Source organism: Rhamphochromis longiceps, linkage group LG6 (assembly GCF_057381845.1).
Source record: "Rhamphochromis longiceps isolate RC_006_pf linkage group LG6, R_longiceps_female_GT1.1, whole genome shotgun sequence".
NCBI classification, from domain to species: Eukaryota; Metazoa; Chordata; class Actinopteri; order Cichliformes; family Cichlidae; genus Rhamphochromis; species Rhamphochromis longiceps.
The window spans coordinates 30,000,090-30,022,540 of record NC_140562.1 but is presented as its reverse complement, the minus strand read 5'-3'; the positions used below and the strand labels follow the sequence as shown (position 1 = coordinate 30,022,540).

Sequence of the window (22,451 nt, the reverse complement as noted above, 5' to 3'; positions counted from 1 at the left end):
ATTATTTAGAAACTTCCAGCAACCTCTGGTTTCTGTCCTTATGCAGTTTATGATGCTAAACACATCTCAAAGGATTTATACATTTTCCAGAGGTCTGGAAGATAACTTCAGAAGTTCAGCGTCTCTTATTTAATAAATCTAGGATAAATTATGGTTCAGTTTAAGCCTCTTCTGGGGTGTAGGGAGATGCTACTTTAACACAGTACTGGGTCTCACTTTAAAACATTCTGGGAGAAAAGCCCTCCACCACATTCCTCATGAAGTTATTCCAAATAGTTACAAAAAATACGCAAATTTTTTTACCAAAGCCCAAAAAAGCCTGCAGAGATTTTTCATCATTATAATTCTGTTAAATTATAAATGAGTCAGAATGATGAGCACTAATTCTAACTTGTATTTTACTGCACAGAATGAGTTGTTCTCAATTTAGGGAGAGGACCACTTGCTGAAGAGCAAAACTGGATTTAATAAGCCAAGACATTATGTCGATAACCGCAACACCGTGTGTGTGTATATATATAAAAATATAAACATGGACAGTCTTGAGTCAGAATCAGACTGTATGGCTCACAATCTGGTTTTAGCCACTGATGGAGATTTTTTTTTTTTAAGCAACGCTGCCCTCTTGTGTTAAGGTAAACCTTATTTCCAAATTGTTGCATACCGAATATAATCTGGAGAAAGACAGGCCCAGAAGAGGACAAGAGGAAAGTTAATAGTGTAGTAAACATCCTGAATATAAAAGCATGAATAAAGTTACTGTTTTTCAATAATTTAATTAGTTGTGAATAAATAACGGAGTCTTCGGGAGATAACAACTTTCAAAAAAAGAAAATCTTTGAATAAAATAACTCCAGTACACCACATTGTTCAGATATATTTATTCAATGTAAACTCTTGGAAAGGCAGGGATGAATGAATACAGAAACCAAGCAGTGAAGCAAGTAGCTGCATGTGGTTGAAAATGAGCATCTAGAGAAAATTATTACACCTTTTGTAACCAGGAGAGATCAGCGAGTCCTCGATTTTGGGGACTTTACAAGCAATGAGGAGAAGCTGTGAAGACGTTGGGCTACAATAATTCTTAAAACACTGAACTGTCATCAAAAAGTTTGAAGCATGCAAACTTTATGACAAGTACTTGCATACATACAGATAAAATGTAAAGTGACCAACATAGGAAGACATGAGAGAGCGCAGCAGACCTTTCGTTTCACACATTCACTTCCACTGATATAATCTTGATCCGCTCAGGTAGCAACAAAAAATAAAAAAAATAAAGCAAACATTTAAAAAATAAAATTAAAAAAAATAATGTGCATCCAGGCATTTGGCCATTAAAGGAAATCCTCATTTCTGCCAGGTGATAATGATGAAAGATTGTGCTGTTAATAGCTCTGCAGTCAGTGCTGAAATGTGACTCAAAAGTGGCCTTTTAGACACAAATAAATCAAACGTACACATAGTCTACGCTATATACAGTATTTACATCTTCTTCTAAAGAATTACTTGCATATGGTACACATCACAAGCCTTATCGTACTGAAAGTGACACTAAATTGTTCATCATATCAGCAAGCAACCAAAAAAAAAAATAGCTTTTTACGTAACTCAGTATGACTAATCAACCTTGTTTCTTTTCATATAAATATATTATCTTTATTTGCACAGGACAGATTGAGCAAATTAGCATTTGGTAGAAAATTAAATATTTCTTTGTATCGTCCCCAAAGAGAAACAGAAATGAAAATGCAAAAAAACAAAACCTAAATGTTTGCTTATTTGCACATAAATCTCTTTTTTTTTTATTTTTATTTTTTTTTAAACGGGGCTTATTAAACAACAGAATTATGAGTGATTTTCCATAAAGTTAATTCAATGAAAACAGGAAAATCAAAACTTCCGACTGGTCAAATTAGCTTTTATGTACCCCGGGTAGTGAGGGCTGGACTGAATGCTGAAGGATCACCGCGTTTTGAGCAGCACTCTGTACATGGCGAATCCCAGCACTGCAAACACTGTGGCTCCAACGCTCGCTCTCAGCCAGAAGGTCGAGCTCTTCAGGTCCGCTTGGCTAACGTGTCTGTTAAATAGAGGGATGCAGAGTGTAGAGACATATGTAAAGAGTTAAAAAACAAAAAAAACAACTGATTTTCCGTATCATACAACCCTGTTTTCACTTGGCTTTAAAATTCATTTTTGTGCGACTGGGTTAAAACAGCTAAGATGTAGTTACATTTGTCGTCATCATGTGTATTCATGGTGTCCGATTTAACTCACATCGTGTTACTGACTATATGACCGGTACGCCTGTGGTGGATGAGCATGGGAAAAACCACTGAGTTAAACTGATTTAAGTAGGAAACTACACTACAAAAGACATGCGGCTAAGTTTCTCCCAGACAACCCGGGCAGGTTGTTTGAGTGACTCGTGTGTTGTTGTTGGGTTATTACATCTGGATTTAACGCCGTCAACTTGTGACTGATCACCCAAGATGATGCATTTTAAAACTAAGTGTGAACAGGATCACAGATAATTCATCACTAGGACAGAAGTGACTCACAGACATCTCATCCTCTTTAACATCGAAACAAAAATTAAACTATTTCTCTTCCCCGATTAGCTCTCAACTTTCCAATAAAAGTGACAAACAGATCAAATAAGCAGTGACATTAGTTGTAAAGAAGGATCGCATAGAAATGAACATTGAGAAAATATTGATGAGCGGATGACAGAACAAGCAGAGAGCTGTGACATATTGAGACGCTGAAGCAAAAGCCAGTCAAACAGATGAGGGACTTAGAGGTTTATAGTTACGGATGCATGAGACAGCGAGACCAGAAATGAGTTGTGACAACTCTGTTAGATGAGACGGCTGAGGCACAGTGACATATGCAAAGCTGATACCAACAGAATGACAATCAGATTGAAGTCAAACACTGGGGAAAAAATGATGATGATGAAGTCTTTATAAAAAAAGAAAGCAATATCAAGATTGAGATGAAAAAACAGAATGAGCAAAATGAGGACAACTAAAAAGGACTGTAGAGGGAAAGCGAGTAAACTTAATGGCCTTTCTATTCTTCATTACAGAACAGCAGTATAAATGCAGTATAAGAAATAAAGTATGAAAGACTGGAACTTCAACAAAATCAGATTAGACAGAAGCAAGCATCATATATGCCGTGAGAAGCATTTAAACAGATCTACAGCAACACTGAAGGCTCATGTTGCTCCAGAGGAAAGTTACTAATATTGAGCAAATCGAATATTTTCTGTACATTTGTATAGGAATGAGGATATGAGGTTTTTGCATGGATGAGTTAAGGTTCACCACCATCCTCGAATTTGGCGATTAAGAATTAACGGGAAAGAACTGGTCCCTTTGGTGCAACCAGCCGGGTCTGCTGCTGTGTTACAAATGATGATGCCACAGAAAAAAAAAGCAGCTTAAGAATGAAAACGTGAAAAACATAAAAATGATAAACGCCAACACGTCAACAAAGATAAGAGAAGTTTGTAAGAGACCTTCGGAGTACGACAGCGTAGAGTTTGGCCCTGACCGTCTGCAGCAGCTCAGAGTTGAGGAAGTTCTGACACAAGCAGAATGTGCACCGGTTACAAGTGCACATGCAGCGCAGCCGGGCGTGGCTGAGGAGAGACACAGGGTATGTACACGCACACACGCCAACAAACATACAGACAAACAGGACACATACGACAAACAAAAACAAAGTTAAAAGCTGAAAGAGGCCGCCACCATTAAAAGGCTCCAGTGTAGTTCAGATCACAAGAGAAGCAGCTTGATAAAAGGCTAAATGTTTCTCCTTTTGAGAGAAAAAGAAAATGTTACCTAATATGCTGATCTTTTAAATATTATTTCTACAAAAACAAAGAAAAGAAAATTCAAGCAAATTAAAGAATTTTTAAGAAACCTGAGAAAACAGAAACAGTGATAAAAGCAAAAAAACAAATCTCAATCTACCTGAAACCGTCACTAGAAAAGGCATTGGCCATGGAGGCGCCTCCAGCTTAAACACTTGAATCTCAGACAATAAAGTTGACCTCCTCAAGATTAAAGTCTCTGTGCAATCGTATAATAGCACAACGTGCAGCGAGGTGATTTACGTTGACAGTAAAGTGAAGCCTGACTGATGGCATGAGTGTGATGCTCAGGGAGAGATCACTATTACAGCTCAGCAGGAGGCCCGTGTATCCACAGTGGAAAACACAGTGGCATCAGACTAAAAGCAACATGTCCAGAGACCAGTGAAGTGCATTAATGCGTGTCAAGTGAGGCGCATGATGACAAATACTGACACTTGCAGACAGCAGGACCATCCCCAGAGGGGACCTGGGAATATTACACAGAGTACAGCTCTGTATTTAAACTGTCAGACTAATCTTAACCATATGGGGGGGGGGGGAGTATTCTATGATTCATCAGATTTATTTCTACAGTTGGGTCTTAAAGGGCAGAAAATCCTCAAGGACTACAGGAAACAATTAAAACTTTGCAAGTTGCCTCCTTTTACAGCAGCAAACGAGAACTGTGACTCAGCTACTTCATCACCTCAGACCACAACATCCTCTAAAACTTATGTTTGGAGCCAGAGCGAAGGATTTAGAGGACTATATTGTCGGTCCGCATTTCCAGACCCGAGGGAGATATAAAGAATGCTCTAAATTGTATTAAAAACCTCATCCAGCACCAACAGCTTTAATAAAAATTACCAAACATAAATAATATAGGATTTATGTAATCATTTGCAGGAAACAAGAAAACTATGAGATTACATCTGCAGTTAATAAATGCATATAAATCTTCCTCTTCTGGGTGATGATTTATACTCATCATATCCTTATATCATAGTTAAAGGGTTAACAATATATAAATAGAAAAAATAAAAACAGGATATCATGAAGAAAAACATATTTTCCACAAATCTTCTCATTCTAATTTGTCAGCTAAGCTCATCTCAGAGCTGCGAAACTAAAGCTGCACTTCAATTAAAACTCAGACAATGCCCTCCAATAACAGACAAGACAGCTAAGTGGGATAACTTCAGTTAGCACTAATAAATAATTGGATTTCTCTGAATTAAATACAATTCACTATGTTCTTAGTTACCTTTTTACCCTTTCGGGAATCTAATCTGAAAATGTGACTCGTAACAAAGTATCACATTTACAGTCAGGTTGATGTTTCAAATTTCTGCATACTTACGGATACATAGCCATGGTGGTAAGTTTGGTGTAGATGTCTCTGTTGGGTGCTGAGGCTGCGTTACAAGTGAAAGACTGAGGCGGGGGCATCTTGTGCCTCCGACAGAACTCCAGAGGACTGCAGCCATACATCTGCTTGACCTCTGGCAGGTCTGACTTTGCTGCAATCATCATACATGGCGTCTTGCTGTCCATGAAGTATTGCTGAAGGAGAAAGACTCGTTAATGAATGATTATGGTTGTGGTGGTCTTTTGTTTTAAGTGGACAAACATCTGTGTTTTGGTACAATGTGAACACTAAAAACAGTTTTACCTTGAAAACCTTGGCGCAGTACTCAAAGGAGTAAGGGTTGCTGACGTCATAGACTAGGCAGACGATGTCACAGGCCAGATCAGAGTCAGACAGGTAGTCGAAGTCAGGAAACACTTCGTGAAGCTGGAGAGGTAAGGTGGTTAGAATTAAGTGGTTAAAGTGGAAATACTCTCTTTTCTAAATCTCTTAATTAAAATCCACTAAGCTAGAGGAACACAGCTGAGTTTGAACCTTAGTTCCTTTAATTTGACTTCAAGGTGGCACATCCCTAGTGGTCACAGTTGCTTAAATAGTTTGTAGAATGTGTGTGGACTTTATGTTAGATGCTGAGTTTGACTCAGTTTAATGTGATCTCATTCGGCAGTGCTGCTGGCATTTTTCAATTGCTTCCTAGAATTCCAGTTTTTAAAATTTGTGTGTCTAGGAGGTGCGTTGGAGTTCATCTAGTGTTTGGAAACAGCAACTCTTGGAATGAATTTCATTTTAGGGTAAAAGTTGCAGGGACACAAATCCGTACACAGTGAGAAGTGTACAAGAAAATGTGTTTTCAGTGCATTGGTGAGGGACACACAAAGTGCTGGTTTCCCTTAGACCAGCAACTTTGTGTGTCCCTGTCTTACCCTGCTAGCCAAGTTAATGAGTGCAACCAAGTGAAAAAAACAACAACAAAAAAACAAAAAACAAATAAAATGAGCATTCATTGTGCTCCAGATCTGATGACCAGATCACCAGAGGGCCCCATAGACCTTTGTTGTTTCTGTTTGACACAGACATTGATGTCTTGTCTCAGTGCAGGTTTGATGTCCATGATGAAATTGCAGACACACAAGTTGAGGAATTTGTACAGGGAGCGATCTAAAAATAGCAGCTGTGCTGTAAGCAGAACCAGTGCAACCCAGAAGTGCACAAGCACATGACATTACAGAGGGAAAATGGTCAAAGTCAGATAGATAGATACTTACTTTTAGTTAACTACTGTACAGTAAGTATCTAACCAGTTTAAAAACCAACCCACAGTGATGAAAACCAAAGTGATGAGAAGCACACAACCATCCAAGGACAACAGAGTGAATCACACTCATTAATTATTTGTTCTCCAGCTGCCTATAAGTGCCAAGACAAACAGGGTTGTTGTGCTTCACTATGGATGCCAGGACAGAGGGAGTGGAATCCACCCTGGAGGGTGAACCTTTTAAAGGTCCTTTAACCAGTGTCAAAACAAACAGTGCAGTCAATGTGCAAATCAATACCATTTCAACTATTGAGTTTCATCTGCTAAATGTTGCCATCTAAAAGAAGCCAGTTTGCTATGGTATTTGATATTTTGCCTACAACTTTACAACAACTGTTCCTCTGTATCCCTACAGCACATGCACTGTGCTTGCACTTTGTCAAAATAGGTACAGCAGTGCTAATGCCTTTGTTAAGCAAGTACAAATGCTGGCTTGACAAAAGCATTAGGTGAGCATGATAAGAAGCTTACATAGAGCGAGCTAAGAACAGCCAACCTCAAGCTGGGCTGGCCTTCATGGATCACAGTTGACAACCTCACGTACAAGACACAGCGGTACATGCACAGTACAAAATGTATTTGTACCGTTACTGAAGGTCAGCACATACATAATGTGTAATAAAAGTATAGGAGCTACATTAAAGTGCCCAATATGAGAAATAATTAGAGTAACTTTATGTTAAAAAAAAAAATCTGCCTGGAAGACAGTGTCCACACTGCAAGGATAGAAGATATATGTGCCGTCATGTGTTTTCATTAATGATTAAAGCAGTGTGTTTGATACTCACGAGAAGGTATTTCTCCTGGCCGTAAACATAGGTTGTATTGATGGCATAGTAGGATCTGTGCTCCTCTTTAATGGTCTTCTGGCGCTGAGAAGACAGAAGAGGATCTGGCGTTAATTAAAACATGATGTGAATGACATTTTCAATACATGCAGCAATGCAAAAATATATATATTGACATAATCCCAAATGTACAGAGTTAAGGCATTTAAATAAACCTTTTTACTGGAACTTTTTTTTGATACTTGCTGTGTCTCAGAGTAAACACGTCAGTCAGGGTAAAGCAAAACATGTTTATGGCAAAGCCTGAAATCCAGTTCAGGCAGCCGAATCTAAGCCTCTCACATAATACACCCCACAAACATGCAAAACACCTTTCTGAATACCTCTTCAATATGTTACTGCATGCCTATGTGCACTGCTCATTCTATAGCTATTGCAATGCTGGTGTAGTGGATGGCTGAGCTGGTGCTTAGTTCTGCTTACCATGAGGTTTCTACCCAGAAAGGCTTGTAGGAAGCCACTCTTGCCACTGCCAATGTCTCCAAAAACATTACAGCGGAAGACGCTGCGCTGGGTCTGCTTCTTCTGCAGGTCAATCTTCTTATCCCTGGTCACTGCACGAAGGAAACCACATACAAACACAAGTACCAGAGGATCAGTTCAGACAGCTGCTGTGCACAGTCCAACAGAGTCAACTACACCATTTAACTGTTCTTAAAACAGTTTTGTGATTAAATGAGGATTACATGGTAGAGTTTACCTGTAATTCCTGCAGCTTGGGACTCCTGCTCAGCAATTATTGAGTAACCAAGATACCCCAAATACTCCAAACATCTTTGGACATCCAGATAAGTTGTTAACCTGAACAAAAGGCAGCTGAAGTTAAGACACATGAACTCATATACAGTAATGTAACTAATATTATTTTATATTTAAATGACAATATTAAAATCATCAGTTTATTATTTAAATAGTTCTTCGTTGTGTCCCTGAATTGTCCTGACCCATCAGGGCAAGGACACAGGACGTTCCTGTATCAGAATTTGGCTGTAGGGTTGTAAGTGCTGTGGGGTGGGACCTCTATTATTTGGGCTTTCCCTGACAGATCCTGCAGATAGCTTACTCAATTCAGATGCCACATGAAAACTTTGGACTCTTTGTTATGCTCTCTCCTGTCAGTGCTTTTTAGAGTGTGGTGAAAAGCACTGGAAGTGGGAGACCATTGCCACCGGGGAGGAACATTACTTTAGGGATATGTTTGGTTTACACTGTGTCCTTGTAAATGCCAGTTTCAAAGGTTTCTGTACAGGTGTCAGTGGTTTTATTGTTGTGGCTGATCAGTCAATCGGAGCAATCAACAAGCAGAAACAAATAAACATGGACACCAGTTTAATGCCTACTTACGTCCACTGTGAGAGATACCCCTGGTAGGTGATCCAGCCTTGGTCATTAGTGCAAACTGTGTTATTGACATCTGGCCCCCAGGGCATGTAGGGAAAAACATCAAACAAGTCCCTCAGCTCCTCTGGTGACAAGGCACAGTCACGGTCCTAACAGACACAAGGATCAGTTACTGTGTACAGCTACACCTAAATAACGAACAGGGTGCTCGTGGCAGGAATAAGCTGTCACTTTCACTCTTTGACTCTAACCTCATGGCTAATTCTCCCTGCCAATCCCTCCTCAGCTGCAAGGAGTTACATCACACCTCAGCAGGTGGTCACACTTGACTGTGGGAAAGTGCCTTCCTAAATGTCAATCAGCAACTTCTTGTTTGTGTCTCATCAGGGTGAAGGCCAACATAAATACAGAACCAGATATACAGGACTGTACCTTATCGTGTTTGTCAAAGACGCTCTGGAGGAAGAGGTAGGCATTATGGTTGAGCTCAGTAGTGCAGTCTGGGGGAATTTTCAACCTAGAGAGGGAGAAATAACATTTATTCATATTTAACACATAAAATAAATGCAAGCATATTTACAAAATGTATCAAACAAGCAAATACGGAAGGAAATGATTCAACAGAGTGCCACAAACCAACAGACGAATGGAAATATAATGAGGTGCAAGAGCAGGAGCAGATTTTAGTTGCTTAGATGTCAAAGTAAAACTCACGGAGGGAAGAGATAGTCCTGATTTAACTCCAGGTCATCATCATATCCAAATCGCCTGAGTACTGTCCAGGTTGTTTCATGGCGTCCTCGCTGAATGAACAGCGTGTGGAGAAACAAAAATCCTGGAGAGGAAAAAATAAATAGATCTCAGGAATCCCACTGTGAGGCGAGCTTGTATATACATAAGCATCAGAAATACGTCCCATCACTCCTACCTTTAAGAGTGAGGCCGTTGTCACACACGCCATCAATTAAATTCTTCCTCACCACATTTTTTACATCCTCTAACGCCTGAGGCTCCAACGGGGTGTTGAAGCACGTCCGCTATGGGCAGACAGGCAAATGTTGTTATCTGAATTAGCTCACCGTCTCCCACCGAAAGGAGGGAACAATAAAGACCGCCTGGATATTCTATTTTAACCAGTTTACCTGAAAAAAGTTGAGCTCGTTGTCGTTGAGATTACCATCGTTATCTAGGTCTGACACTTTGAAGATTCGAGTGAGAGCTTTTACACAAAGTGGCTTCATCTGAAAAATCAGGGACACACATCAAACGTTCTTTAAACAAAAGCAGGTTCTGCTAAGAGTTCAAATCCAGCCCTTAATGCAAAACAAACTCAGAACACTAAACAGCTCAAGAGTCATGTAGTGTACATTTATCCTTACATCTTTTTTCTCTGGACAGTAGAGGGGACCAGTGGGGTGGAGAACTGCCTTTTGAGCATAGTAGAAAAGCTCGGAGATGTTCTTCAGGTTCTTTGCTGAACACTATAACAACAAGGAAGAAGAAAATGTGCACACATGTGCACACACACAGACACTCTGTTCAGTGCTGTAATGCAGTTCTGGTATCGAAGTGGTTCATTTGAAAGCCCCATTAATACGCAGTGTGAGGCTTCTTGATCTCATAAGTATTATATGCGGCACTGTGAGCAAACAGTCCAGTCAGCAAAGGGTCATCCCTGTTTACCTACCTGTGTGTGTGTGTGTGTATTTTGGTGACTAAGTAGTTGCCAGACAGGCTATTAACACACGTGATCTGTCTGAGCGGCGCGCCCGGTCCAATTAACAGACTGAAAAAAAACCCCACAGGTGTCAGGAGGTAGTGAACTAACTTCAACAGAAAGCAAACTTGGTAGAAACTGGTGAGGGTTTTTTGGTTTTTCATATCGAGGAGTTGAATTCGTGCTGAATTCAAAGTTCTAAACAGGTTATGGCTTAAACTCGTGACCCTTTACAGTTGTTTGACTTCCTAGATTTAAATACTTATGCAGAAATACCACTATTTTCAGGAAGAATTAAAAAAGGGAACCAAAAGGCATCACTCACACAAATGCAACAGGCCAAATTAGGTCAGTGTTTACAAGCAAGACAACAATAGTCAATATACTGTAAGTGGCAAAGATTATCTTTAGGCTGTTATCCTCCCTAGTTTATACTTAAATATCAAGTTAGCCAATCACACTGCAGCAACTCTGTTTCTATATTAACATCCGCAAGACTTTAATTGTTTAACTGTTTAAATGACATGTCTGTTAAGATCCCTTAAAAGCAACAATGGCTAAAGTGTGGATGTCATTATTAAGAGAAAAAAATGCCGTTCTTCTTTGTTCCTGTAAAGATGGAAGTTTCTGCACAAAGGTCATTGTAATTAATTGTCATTAACTCTGTTGTGTTTCTTCCTCTTTAGGTTCAGCACAAAATAGAAGAATGTACTGATGTCCACTGTCTGAAGCAAACTATTTAAATACTTGAATCTAAGCAGATGATTGTTCTTGCAATCTGCCATTCTGTGTTTTATTGTTGAGAAATGGTGGCAGCAATAAGAGTGGTGACTGTCTCACCTCAACGCAAGTCTCTATCTCACTGTACTGATTCATAATGGGAAGTATGGTCTCCATGCTGCTGTGCTCCACCAAATCAGACTTGTTCCCCACCAGGATCAGGGGAACCCTGAAAATGTCAACACCACAAAGCAAAGTGATTAACAGACAATAACTGCTTGATATACACCAACTAGCCCCTTTATTAGGTATACCTGTTCAAATTATTTTTAACACAAATGTCTAATCAGCCAATCACACGGCAGGAACACCATGCATTTAGACATGTGAATCTAGTTTGTGGCATTTTCCCCACACAACCATCTTTAGGGTTTACAGAGAAAACTGGCAGATCTTTGGATGAAAAGGCCTTGTTGATGCAAGAGGTCAGAGTAGAATTACCAGTGTTTCAAACATCAGCAGAAAGGCAACAGTATAAAGCACTTAAACAACAGCAACCGCTGACCAAAGACGCTGGTGGTGATGTAAAGGTGTGAGGGTAATTTTGCTGGCAAACTTTTAGGCCCCTTAGTACCCACTGAGCATCGATTAAACACTTCAGCCACCTGGGTATTTTTCCATGTCCATCCCTTTATGACCACGTCTTCTGTTGGCTGCTTCTAGTCACAAAGTTCAAATTGTCTCAAACTGATTTCTTGAACACTTGACACTGAGTTCACTGCACTCAAATAAGCTTCACAGTCACTAGATCTCAGTCTAATAGAGCACCCTTGGAATGTGGTGAAAGGGAGGAGTCACATGATGGATTTGCAGCAACTGTGTGACGCCATAATGACAAGATGCAAATCGCTGAGGAATGTCTACACCAGGGAGAGCTATGGTAGTTCTGACTGGCTCCAACCCAGTACTAGCAATGTGTACCTAATAAAGTGACCAGTGAGTATACATATCAGTTCTTTTTTTGGTGAACCTGCTTGTGTGAAATGTGACACTTCTACTGCTGCTTTTTGCTTAGAGTGAAGACACTGTAAGGGGAAAAAAAAAAAACAAAACCAAATAATCATCCTGGGAGTGTAGGTCATTACATTAACCACTACTTGAAAATTACCAGGTTTGGCTTCCTGCTACAGGACCTAATATTTTGCAGCTGCCTGTCCTGTCACACACAACTGCACAAACTGAGAATCTGATCCCACTCTCTTCTTATATTTGGTGGAAAACAAAAGCCCAGAATATTTCTGTATGTACCTGCTGTCCTTGTCTGTGTTCTCTGTAATGAGGGGGATCCAGTGGCTCGTCACCTATGAAAACACAAGTAGATACGATAAAAGATTTTCTCAGTTCAGAGAGACATGATACCCAATTCTTTAGTATCACGCTGTCACACCAGAGTCTTACATATTATACAGTTCAGCTGATATACAAACTAAATATGGAAATTCTGGCAGCAGAGGAGCTCACCTTCTCTATAGACTTCTTGTTGTTGACAGCGTAGACAATGCAAATCACATTTGCCTACAGGACAGATCAACACATAAGCATTAAGCTTTTACATGAACCCGAAAACTTTTCACTGAGCAAAGCAAAATCCACAGACTCACCTTGGAAATCTCCTGAAATAACTGCTCATCCATCTGCTCTGCCTCTGTGGAGGGAAGATGAGCTTGCTTAAGTAAAACAAGGATGCGCCAATTCTTTATTTATAAAATACACACGCACACACACAAAGTAATGTTCCTTCAAATACCAGAGTAATCCACAATGTGTGTGGGAACTCTCTCCGGTGTAACATCAGCCGGTATGGTAATTTCTTCAGCTCGATAGGGAACCTGGGATACAGAGATGTTTAGAGCTGGCTACAGAGCGTAAATAGCACAGTCAAATCAATGCAAAATAAGGTGAATAGTGGGCACGTTTAATCCCAGATGGGTACAGTAAGTTTCTGGCAAAACAGGAATGCATTCATACCACATCTGGGAACTCCTCGCTGACCAGTGACATGATGAGAGAGGTCTTCCCCACCTTGGCTGCAGATGGAGAGAAGGAGACATATTTAGTGTGTTTAGCAAACCCTCATTACTCATAAGCATAATGTATTATTATTACTGAGACACGTTTCTGTAGATGTTTAAGAAAATACAGGTTAGATGTGTGACCCATCAATTTTAGCCTTCATTTTTGAGGACACCAGATGTCCCACTTTATGGGAGCAACTTTGGAAGTCTGTCATTTCTTGTGCAAAGAGAAAGTTGCCAATCACTGGATGCACCTCTTCTGAAACTCAAAGATGACCACCAGTCAGATATCAGATAAAATAACAATAAAAAAATGGAATACGCAGGAGTACAAAGAGCATATACCAGACTGTTAAGTACTGTATTTAGCCTGAAACTGAGAAAACGTGTGGAGACAAAGTACTTCTTCCTGCACAGACATAACCCCAATGTGTAAAACAAAGCCCATCACATTCCAATAATTCAGATGCTTGAAAGGCTGTGATGTTACCTGATAGAACCCAACTTTCAAGGAGATAGATAGATAGATAGATAGATAGATAGATAGATAGATAGATAGATAGATAGATAGATGCAAAGTGCAGTGAATTCACATGTATACTGTAGAGTACATGTGAAATTAGGGCAATCAGATTGCAATACCATCAAGAGTATTCACCATCAAAGTGGTAAACTGAGGTTAGGTGAATAATAGAAAAGAAATTATCCGCCTAACTGCTCTAAAAAGCTACAGTGGGGGATAGCATGGCCAAGATAAGCTCCAATAACACATACAGACCTCTAAAGCACAAAGCAGTTGCAGAACGAGTGGCCTGAAACAAATACAGAGCTCATCGCGATGAAGACACTGCTCAGCATCACATGTCCAGCTGTCTGGCAGCAGCAGTGCAATTCAAAGTGTGCACTAAAAGGCTGACTCTGCAGTCAACAAACACACTGCAAACACAGCTTTATCTAAAGCCTTACTTACGCTCTCCCACTAATAATATCCTCACGTCTTTGCGCATCTTCCCCGGCGTCGTCAACCACGTCGGCAGACCGGTCTGTGTGCAACATTTATGCTCCTGTCTGTCTGGATGAAGGATACAGCCAGCCACTTCTACGCGGCCTGGCTCGCTTGCTAACAGCTACGTTCGCATTTCAGCCCCCGTCTGCTCAGCTTCAACGCAAACTCCACACGGTTAGAGAGAGCCCTACAAAACGCTGTTCTTCTTTCTTACTGTACTCTACCGTGCATACTGTCACACAGCCAGCAGGGAGCTCACACGAACAGCCAGATAACCACACAAACTTGACTGTTACAACACCATCGGCTGCTAGCTGTCGGCCACGCCCCTCCTCGGGTCAGCTGAGTGCATAAAGCCGAGATGAGCTCGCGCAACACTTAAAAACAAAACAAAAAGTCATGTAAAAAAATAAAAATAAAACTATCCCCCATGTACTTGACCAAGAAGTGCGGCATTAATCTGCGGGTTTGAATTAAGACAGGTGTGAGCTCTATCTGCGATATTTTTTTTAGTACTGGGAAACTGGAGTGGAGTGAGAGATCTTACTTTTTCCTCTAGCTTTGAATTTCTGTCAAAAGGCACTATCTGGAGGAAAAGAAAAAGCAGCACGTGCAAGTCTGAGGTATTAAAAGAGTGGCGGTTATGGTCTGTTTTTCTTTTTTAAGTCAAGCGGCGATACCTGCGTAATACATAGACAGAATAAGATTTATGGTAAGAAGATTGAGTTATTTCTTTTCTTACACACACACAGACTATGAAATAGACTTCTACCTTATACTGCAGGGGGTGATTTAGTTTTCTTTTAAGGACATCGGGTGTTTATTGAGATGCTTTCGGCTATTTTGCCCTTGTGTGCATTAAGGTGGATTCCACACTCCATAAGACTCCATCACTACTGATTTCCAGTCCAGGCTGCATAATTTGGCAAACCTCAGCCTTTTCTCCCTGTTTCTCTTCCTTAAGAATGGCTTCTTTACAGCCACCCTTCCACTGAAACCATTTCTGATGAAGCTTCAATAAAAGGTAGATTGATCAACTGAAGGCCAGGTGTATCTCTCACATCCTGTGTCAGTTCATTGCTTGATATTTCTCCTATTTCTTAAGAACATGACTTTCAGATACAGTTCATCTGCTATAGATAGCTTCTTTTTTTTTTAGACCTGGCACTTCTTTTGTTCTCCATATGTCCAGTTTTCTAAGAACACACTGAACACTATTCTGAAATATGTCATGCTTCTGGCCACTAGCTCTTTGGTAATCACCTTGTTGATGCAAAAATACTATTTTATGTCATCTTGATGCATTCTCAATCCAGGTAAGTAAATCTCCAAAAGTTGATTCTGTTCATCTGGACGTAGTGTTTTCAGTGGGAGAAACGTTTCGTCATTCATCCAAGTGACTTCTTAAGTCTCAGCTGACTGCAGGTTCCCCCACTTTTACGTGAAAAGGGAAAGACCATCTCTGAATCGGGGAGGGGGTCTAAGGGTACATCTTTCACCATCTTACAATGCTGTGATTGCAGCCATTCCCCAACTCTCTGTGAATGGTTCTCATGGCCATTGATCAGTGTTCTTTGATCAGTGATTGTTGATCAATGGTCATGAGAATTTGCATAATCATAATCAAGAAACTGACCTCGCACCCCATTGTTCCTTCAGTGGGCTGGTTTCAGTCATAATGCACATGTACTGTTTATAAGATTGGGGAAACCTGCAGTCAGCTGAGACTGAAGAAGTCACTTGGATGAGTGACGAAACATTTCTCCCACAAAATGCTACGTCCAGATGAACAGAATCAACTTTTGGAGACTATTTTATGTCTTCTGTAACTTTGGCATTTTTCACAAACCCAGCTAGAGAAATGGGAACAAATGGTGTGTTTTTCTTAAACGCTGCTAGTAATGAAGTGCCTAAAGATACAATTTAAAATGGTCACTTTGCTAATTTGTCAGGTACAAGCAGCTGACTGAACATGAGTGAAAAAGCAGCCAGTGTCCAAAGAAAAACTTCAAAAAGTCTGGAGAACAATATTACTCAAGACCACAAAAAAGAAAGTCTGGCTCCTTGGGATGGGTCAGGACTTTCACACAGCACTATATATCTACTTTTGGTAGCCTATTAAAGTTTCTCTGCACTGCAAAACTGTCAAAACAGAAGATTTTCTGGTACACTTTCTTAAGCCTTTAGCATATCCTTGTGTATGGAAGAATCAAACTTTTAGATTGAAATGTTCACTTAAAATAATAATACTATTAAAACAGCTTTTAATAAGAGATGGAGCATAAAGTAAGTGTTTCTTTAAGGCTAGCAGCTAAATTACTGTAAACTAATTGATAAACAGTGATATGTGGTCCTGGTGGTTGTTGTGGTATTCCCATCAGCCCTGATGGAACCCGCTACTTAAAATCAAAACATCTCAACAGAGGCACATATGCCTCATACAATGCCCAGCTGCACATATGTTACTGATGAGGAAGAAAGCCAGCATGTTCCCCAACAACTGGTTAACAAAAAAAGAAAGAAAGCAGTTATTTATCAAGTGTATTTAAATTATGAGTTTGAGAAATTCACAGACAGCTACAAACACAAAAAAGTATCTAAGTACATCAAAGTTAACAAAAGTATTTACAAAATAGCCATTTCAGTCTTTATTTTAATAAATACAATGTCTGTTTTCAGTGACTTTATAATGTATTACAAAAGAACGCTGACATTAATTTCAACAAAAGTGCATCAAAATCAGGAGACATTGCTTTTAATGTGCGTGGATCTTACAGAGAAACAAAGTCTCTACGGTGACAGTAGCTTCTCCACATTGCAGACAGTAAGCGCCTTAGTCGGTCTGTGGTCCTGTCTCTAATTATGTTTCTAGCCACACTGACAGGTTCGGGCGCGTCTTTGTGAGAAAAGCTTCAGGTCTGTTCTGTCCCCAAACGGTATTTTAATTTCCTTGCAAAAAAGGAAACGATTCATTTTCCTCTCCTCAGGTTGGCCTCATCTGAATATCGCAAAGAGAAAGAATTAGGAATGCTTGACAACCAAAGGAGCAAAGTTGATGCATTTTAACAACACACGGGACAACAAATTCCTACTAGAGTAGTCTTCTGGTGTCATGGGTTGAGAGATGACCTTTCTGAAAGCCATTATCCACTCGCTCTGCTCCTGCTCCTGCTCACACATAAAAACAAACTGCCTCTCCGGAGTCTCCAGTGAGATCCCGCAGCACCACCGGCTTCCCCTCGCGTTGCGGCTGCTGGTTTCTGAAACAGAGTAGCCGTGGCTCTCTGTGCCGATGAAGACAGCACCCAGCTCTGTAGCATCCTAACAGTATAAATAAACAAGGTACAACTAAATAGGATCATTATGATTATTCATTGTATTTTATGAGCATTAGAATAACTTCTTAATATCTCCAATTAAAAGAAAAAAAAAGACAAATTTTTATGTTTCATTTATTTATGTAGGTGTTTCATTTTCACAAAGATATGAGCAACACAAAGATCTCTGTTCTTCATCTCTGTTCATTACCAGTGGAGATTTAAAGTATAGAAGCTTTCTGTTCATTGAGCACAGCGTGAACCAGCGCTTCTTGAATGGCTCCCGTTGCTGAAAACACATATAAACACACCAATCCAATTAGCCAGGCAGTTAAACTAAAAATAAATAGACCCAGTAAATCCAGTTAAAAATTTTGGATAGTTCACAGACCGTCGGACCAGTTTTCTCCATGTATCCCTCCTTCAGGCAATGTGCTGTTAGCTGATGTTTTAACTGTGCAAAGAAACACCAACAAATACTGTGAGCTGAACAACAGCAGCAGCTCACAACCAGAATGATTCAACCGTGCTGACGTTGTGCGGGTTTGCACATTAAATGTGTTTAAATGGGGAGAGAACAAACCGAAATTATTATTGAATTTAACTGCCGCGAGTAGCATCATGTTTCATCTGATATATTTGTTCATGGAATAACAAGGCCTCGCCTAGCCATGTAACTGCTCTTCAGTCAATTGCCCAATTACTTTAGAGCATTTGAAAAGACTGTGTATAAAAATGGCTGTGATTCCTAAACAGTTCATACTAATTTTTTTGTTACACCAATTAAAATAAAGCTAGGGGTCTGCACTTCTATCATATCCTGACTGTTTGGTTGAAAATCCATGGTTGTGGTGTACAGAGGCAAAAACAAATTCATTGTCCAAATATTTATGGACCTAAGTGTATAAATCCTGCCTGTGCTAGTTTTAAAGTGTATATTAAGTACAATAAAGACAAAGGAGCTTTCTCAAATGCTAAGACAAAAAAAAATTATATAAACACGTGGTACTAAAAACAGAAGACTTGTGGTTCAGCAGCAACTTTCTTGGGTGTGAAAGGTCATTTTAAAACAATCACTGAGCAAAAGCTGCGGCATTAGTAACAAAGACTTGCAGATATGAGCGGAAACTTTAAAAAGAACATTAAACAAGGCTTCGGTCGAGGCCTTGAAACCTCTGCACACTTTCTTGAACAGAAAGCCATTAAATTGGAAAGTTCTATGTAGTTAATTACAGAAAACGTTTGATGTATGAGGTATGACTTTGAGGTTGTATAATTTTACTTAGCGGCTTTTTGAGGATAGACATCACTAGCCTGAAGTAAGAGGGGTTTACATAGCTGATGACCTAATGAAAGTTTGTCTCACGTCTTTTTCTTGAAGAGTGGGGTTTTTCTTCAGGAGGTATGCCAAACGTGTTGCCCGAATAGCATTGAAAAAAGACACAATCACCTATAAGAGATCATAGACATAGGTTTTGCCAGGAAGAGTAATTGTCTCAAATAAGGTATAACTCTATGAATGTGGGATGGAAAAGAGCATGCAGCATACATCTGGGAAGATGCCCTCACCTGCCCGTCCTCGTGGTACACAAAAAGGTTCTTTGAGCGTTCATCATCCACATAGGAGATCTGCAAACCGGTAGCATGACCGATCTTCTCTGGTTGGAAGACTGCATTCAGATCCTTCATGTTGATGACAGCTTTGGGAACCTTGGACTTGGTTTTAATGAGATGATTGAGGAAGATTAGAAAAAGAGGTATTTGGCCAGAGTCAACTGAAGAATGCTTATACAGCTGTAAACTAAACGGTCTTATGACTGAAGAACTGCTCACATCCTCTTTGATGAAGTATCTGAGGGTGAAGTCTTTCTGTGAGAGCAGGAAGGTGCTTTTAAAGAACTGCTTACTGTCTTTGCCTTTCTTCCATAGTGTTGCCTCAAACAGTTCTGGAGTATCAAACAGTTCAAAGAGGTGAAGCAAATAAACTGCAGGTTAGACTTTGATGGGAAAACAAATGCTGGGTTGTCAATGTTTTGTTGACGGGGGAAGGTTTCTTTTTTTTAATTAAAAATATTGCGAGGATAATTACCTGCACTGTACACTTTTTGAAAGTAGATGTTTTCTCCTGTGAATTCCCGTCTTTCGTACTTGGCACGGATCCACTGATCCTTAAGAACGCTGAAAACAAACAAGTCCGTGAAAATGTGTAGACCTGTCACTGAGCCTTTACACTTCTCTGCTGTTCCTCTTTCTACCTGAGAAACGTGACTACTCCACTCCCATTCACTAAACAAACCGTTTGTTGTCTTTGCTTCCCACTTCCGTTGAGTTAATGAAATGAATGGGTGCCAAATGCAGTGAAAGTCACTTACACGCAATCTTTCTGCTGTGGTTGGTAGAAAAAGACCGGGACACACTTCTCAAAAATAGCTTTGGCAGCAGAATTTCCCTTCTCTTGCATGAACTAAAACCGCATAATGTGAGAGTTAAAAATAAAGGTTAGAACAAGATAATATTGTTTACATGATGAACAGACTCAAATTAGAAGGATTTATTTTAAAATGAAGCACGAAATGAAAATCTGGAGGTAACGGAGTAATAACAGAGGGAACTGGGGGGAGTGAAAAATCAAAGAAATCTAAAGGTATCCAACACCCTCTTTATAATAAAAGGAAAATGTCTAAATTTAAGAGAACATGAATAAATAATTAATCATATGAATTCATGCTAATAATTAATACCTCTACAAGTGAATCTTCCCAATGATCCAGCCGTATGGATTTCACTTTGCTGACTGCAGGCAGATTACGATGCATCCCCGAGCAGTTCAGGCACACAAAGACGCCGAGAGTGTAAGAAGCCCAGTCAGGGTCTGCGAGCAAAAAGTGATCACAGTGTTTATTTTATAAGAAGGAACTAAGTACAGTGCAAAAAAAATAAATAAAAGTAGTCCTATGAACTGCCTAATGACCATAATGTACAAAGATTATAAAGCAAAAATCAGTGTTTCTTTTCTGCACAATTATAAAGTCGATAAACAGGCGAAAGAGTAAGCGTATAAAGCACTGTTTGCACTACCTCTGTCTTCATTTCACATAGGTACACACTGTATTAACTGTCCTCATACAGTGAAGGTGAAAAGTGGTGGAAAAAAGGAGGAACAATAAGGTCATACCACCCTATACAGCAGTTTTCTCTTCCCCTTCTGAGAGCTTATTACAGTTTTACTTGGTTATAAAATAATATTTTGGACACAATATTGTTAACTAAATAAAGCACATGACTCAGTCAGATGGGCCGTCTATTACCACTTGTGACGTAGTGAAATAAGGTAAATAAAATGTTCTCTGGAGAGAAAGTTAAAAAAAAAGTATAAATAAATAAAAATCTATCAGTGCTAATCTATAAATTAAACCTGAGTCTGTTGAAGTGTACTCACCAGGAGCTCCACAGTCAGCACACAAGTTGTTACCCGGCTGTTGCACCAAATCAAGGAGAATTTTGTTATTTCTTTCAGAAGTGGCCATTGATGAAGGGCGTCTGCTTCTCTTGGGCTGACAGTCAAATCCCAACAAAACATCTACTAGGTAGTAACTCCATATTGACTCTACACACTTCACAGTACAGAGCTATTCTGCCCTGTAGCAGGTACAAACATCTCCGTGGCCAGTGGGCCAGTATTTCCTCTTAACAATGCAGCATCATGAAGTTTATTGTTCTGCACACAAACACATATATCCAGAAATAACAGAGAAAGGAAGTGAAACATACGTCACTCAGTTACTGGGTGATTGACTTACAGTATTAGGCTGCTAGGCTTGTCGCTGTTCGAAAGCTGTGAGAGCAGCAGTTTTGTTTTTAAAGTTAAGGTCAGCAGCAGTAGCAAGAAAAAGGAGGGAACTTTCCAGAATAGCTCCAAGCTTATGTGCCAGTTTTACAAACTGTTGCAAACTTATAGCCAGACTTTTGTCCTGCATCTAAATTTAACTGCTGCTGTTGTCACGAGTGGCATTCATTTGCTTTAAGTCCTGGGCTAGAATTAAGACTGGATAGGCAGATGTCAGTGAGACAGACAAAACCCACCTTTAAAAATGTACTTTTACACATCGGATAAAAATACCTCCTGTGGGGAGTTGCCACTATATTAATAAAATGTCTATAAGATGTATCTGGTGTGCCAAAATAAATCGTCAACTGCGTTCATACAGCAGATAAAGAAAAGGGGGAGATGCAAATTGCACTATTAATTTAAAAATTACAAAACCCAGAGTGAAACAGAGGAATGAAGTGGGAAAAGTCTGTGTGTCAACTAGCCTGCTTACATTTTATGACCTTGACTCACTATTCTTCAAACTCGACCTTCATCTTGGCCCCAGCTGCACAACTGTAAAATTTTGTGACTATATTTTGAATTGTTGAGGTGACAAATGCTTTTTGTTGCAGTTTCCGCTGCAGTACGTATCTTCAGCACTGCGTGTTGACAAGCTGACAAATGCACGTAGGGACAAATGCATAAGGTAACAACTGCTCAAACAACAACAGCTGCCTGAACCCACTATGAACATGAAAGTTAGAAGAACGGTGTCTCTCTTAGGAAAATTCAGTCCAAGATATGTGGTCCAAGACTCCCCTGTTGGGACCTTAAAAAGAACTATTTCCTTTCATTGTTTCCTCCACAGAAGTTGGCTGGAAAACTTAAATATAAACAAAGAAAGCTTTATTAAACACACTTGGGAAAAATGTGTTTGTTTGGTTTATAACTCTATAGCTCCTGCATAGTTCTGCTTAAACCAGTTAAATTAAACTAGAGGAAAGTAGTAACCCTGAATAGAGTTTATTTTAAGCTAACCGGAACAAAAAAAAACCTGTTCACAT

The 22,451-nt window shown here is 39.7% G+C and overlaps 2 protein-coding genes across 4 annotated transcripts; both read right to left on the bottom strand.

Annotated features, from left to right (window-relative positions):
* Positions 1-874: 874 nt before the first annotated feature.
* rhot1b (ras homolog family member T1) lies at positions 875-14,575 on the bottom strand. Of its 3 annotated transcripts, none has more exons than XM_085410173.1 (20): positions 14,224-14,575; positions 13,207-13,265; positions 12,986-13,067; positions 12,840-12,883; positions 12,700-12,753; positions 12,487-12,539; positions 11,299-11,407; positions 10,121-10,222; positions 9,884-9,982; positions 9,670-9,778; positions 9,456-9,576; positions 9,174-9,258; positions 8,745-8,890; positions 8,101-8,201; positions 7,824-7,954; positions 7,341-7,424; positions 5,541-5,663; positions 5,229-5,431; positions 3,530-3,652; positions 875-2,083 (listed from the first exon to the last, which is right to left on the bottom strand). In XM_085410173.1, exons 1-20 carry the CDS (start codon positions 14,258-14,260, stop codon positions 1,966-1,968), a joined length of 1,983 nt encoding a protein of 660 aa, XP_085266299.1. In that variant the 5' UTR covers positions 14,261-14,575; the 3' UTR covers positions 875-1,965. The 3 variants fall into 3 exon arrangements, with proteins under 3 accessions (XP_085266299.1, XP_085266301.1, XP_085266300.1); XM_085410175.1 differs by having other exon boundaries at positions 14,249-14,575; XM_085410174.1 differs by lacking the exon at positions 3,530-3,652.
* Positions 14,576-16,829: 2,254 nt separating this feature from the next.
* On the bottom strand, positions 16,830-21,145 carry LOC146668272 (arf-GAP with dual PH domain-containing protein 2-like). Its single transcript, XM_085410171.1, has 11 exons — positions 21,016-21,145; positions 20,318-20,448; positions 19,949-20,040; positions 19,666-19,754; positions 19,410-19,522; positions 19,146-19,292; positions 18,943-19,026; positions 17,968-18,030; positions 17,788-17,865; positions 17,352-17,580; positions 16,830-17,257 (listed from the first exon to the last, which is right to left on the bottom strand). The coding sequence occupies exons 1-11, from the start codon at positions 21,101-21,103 to the stop codon at positions 17,229-17,231; spliced, it is 1,143 nt and encodes a 380-aa protein (XP_085266297.1). The 5' UTR covers positions 21,104-21,145; the 3' UTR covers positions 16,830-17,228.
* Between the last annotated feature and the right edge of the window lie 1,306 nt (positions 21,146-22,451).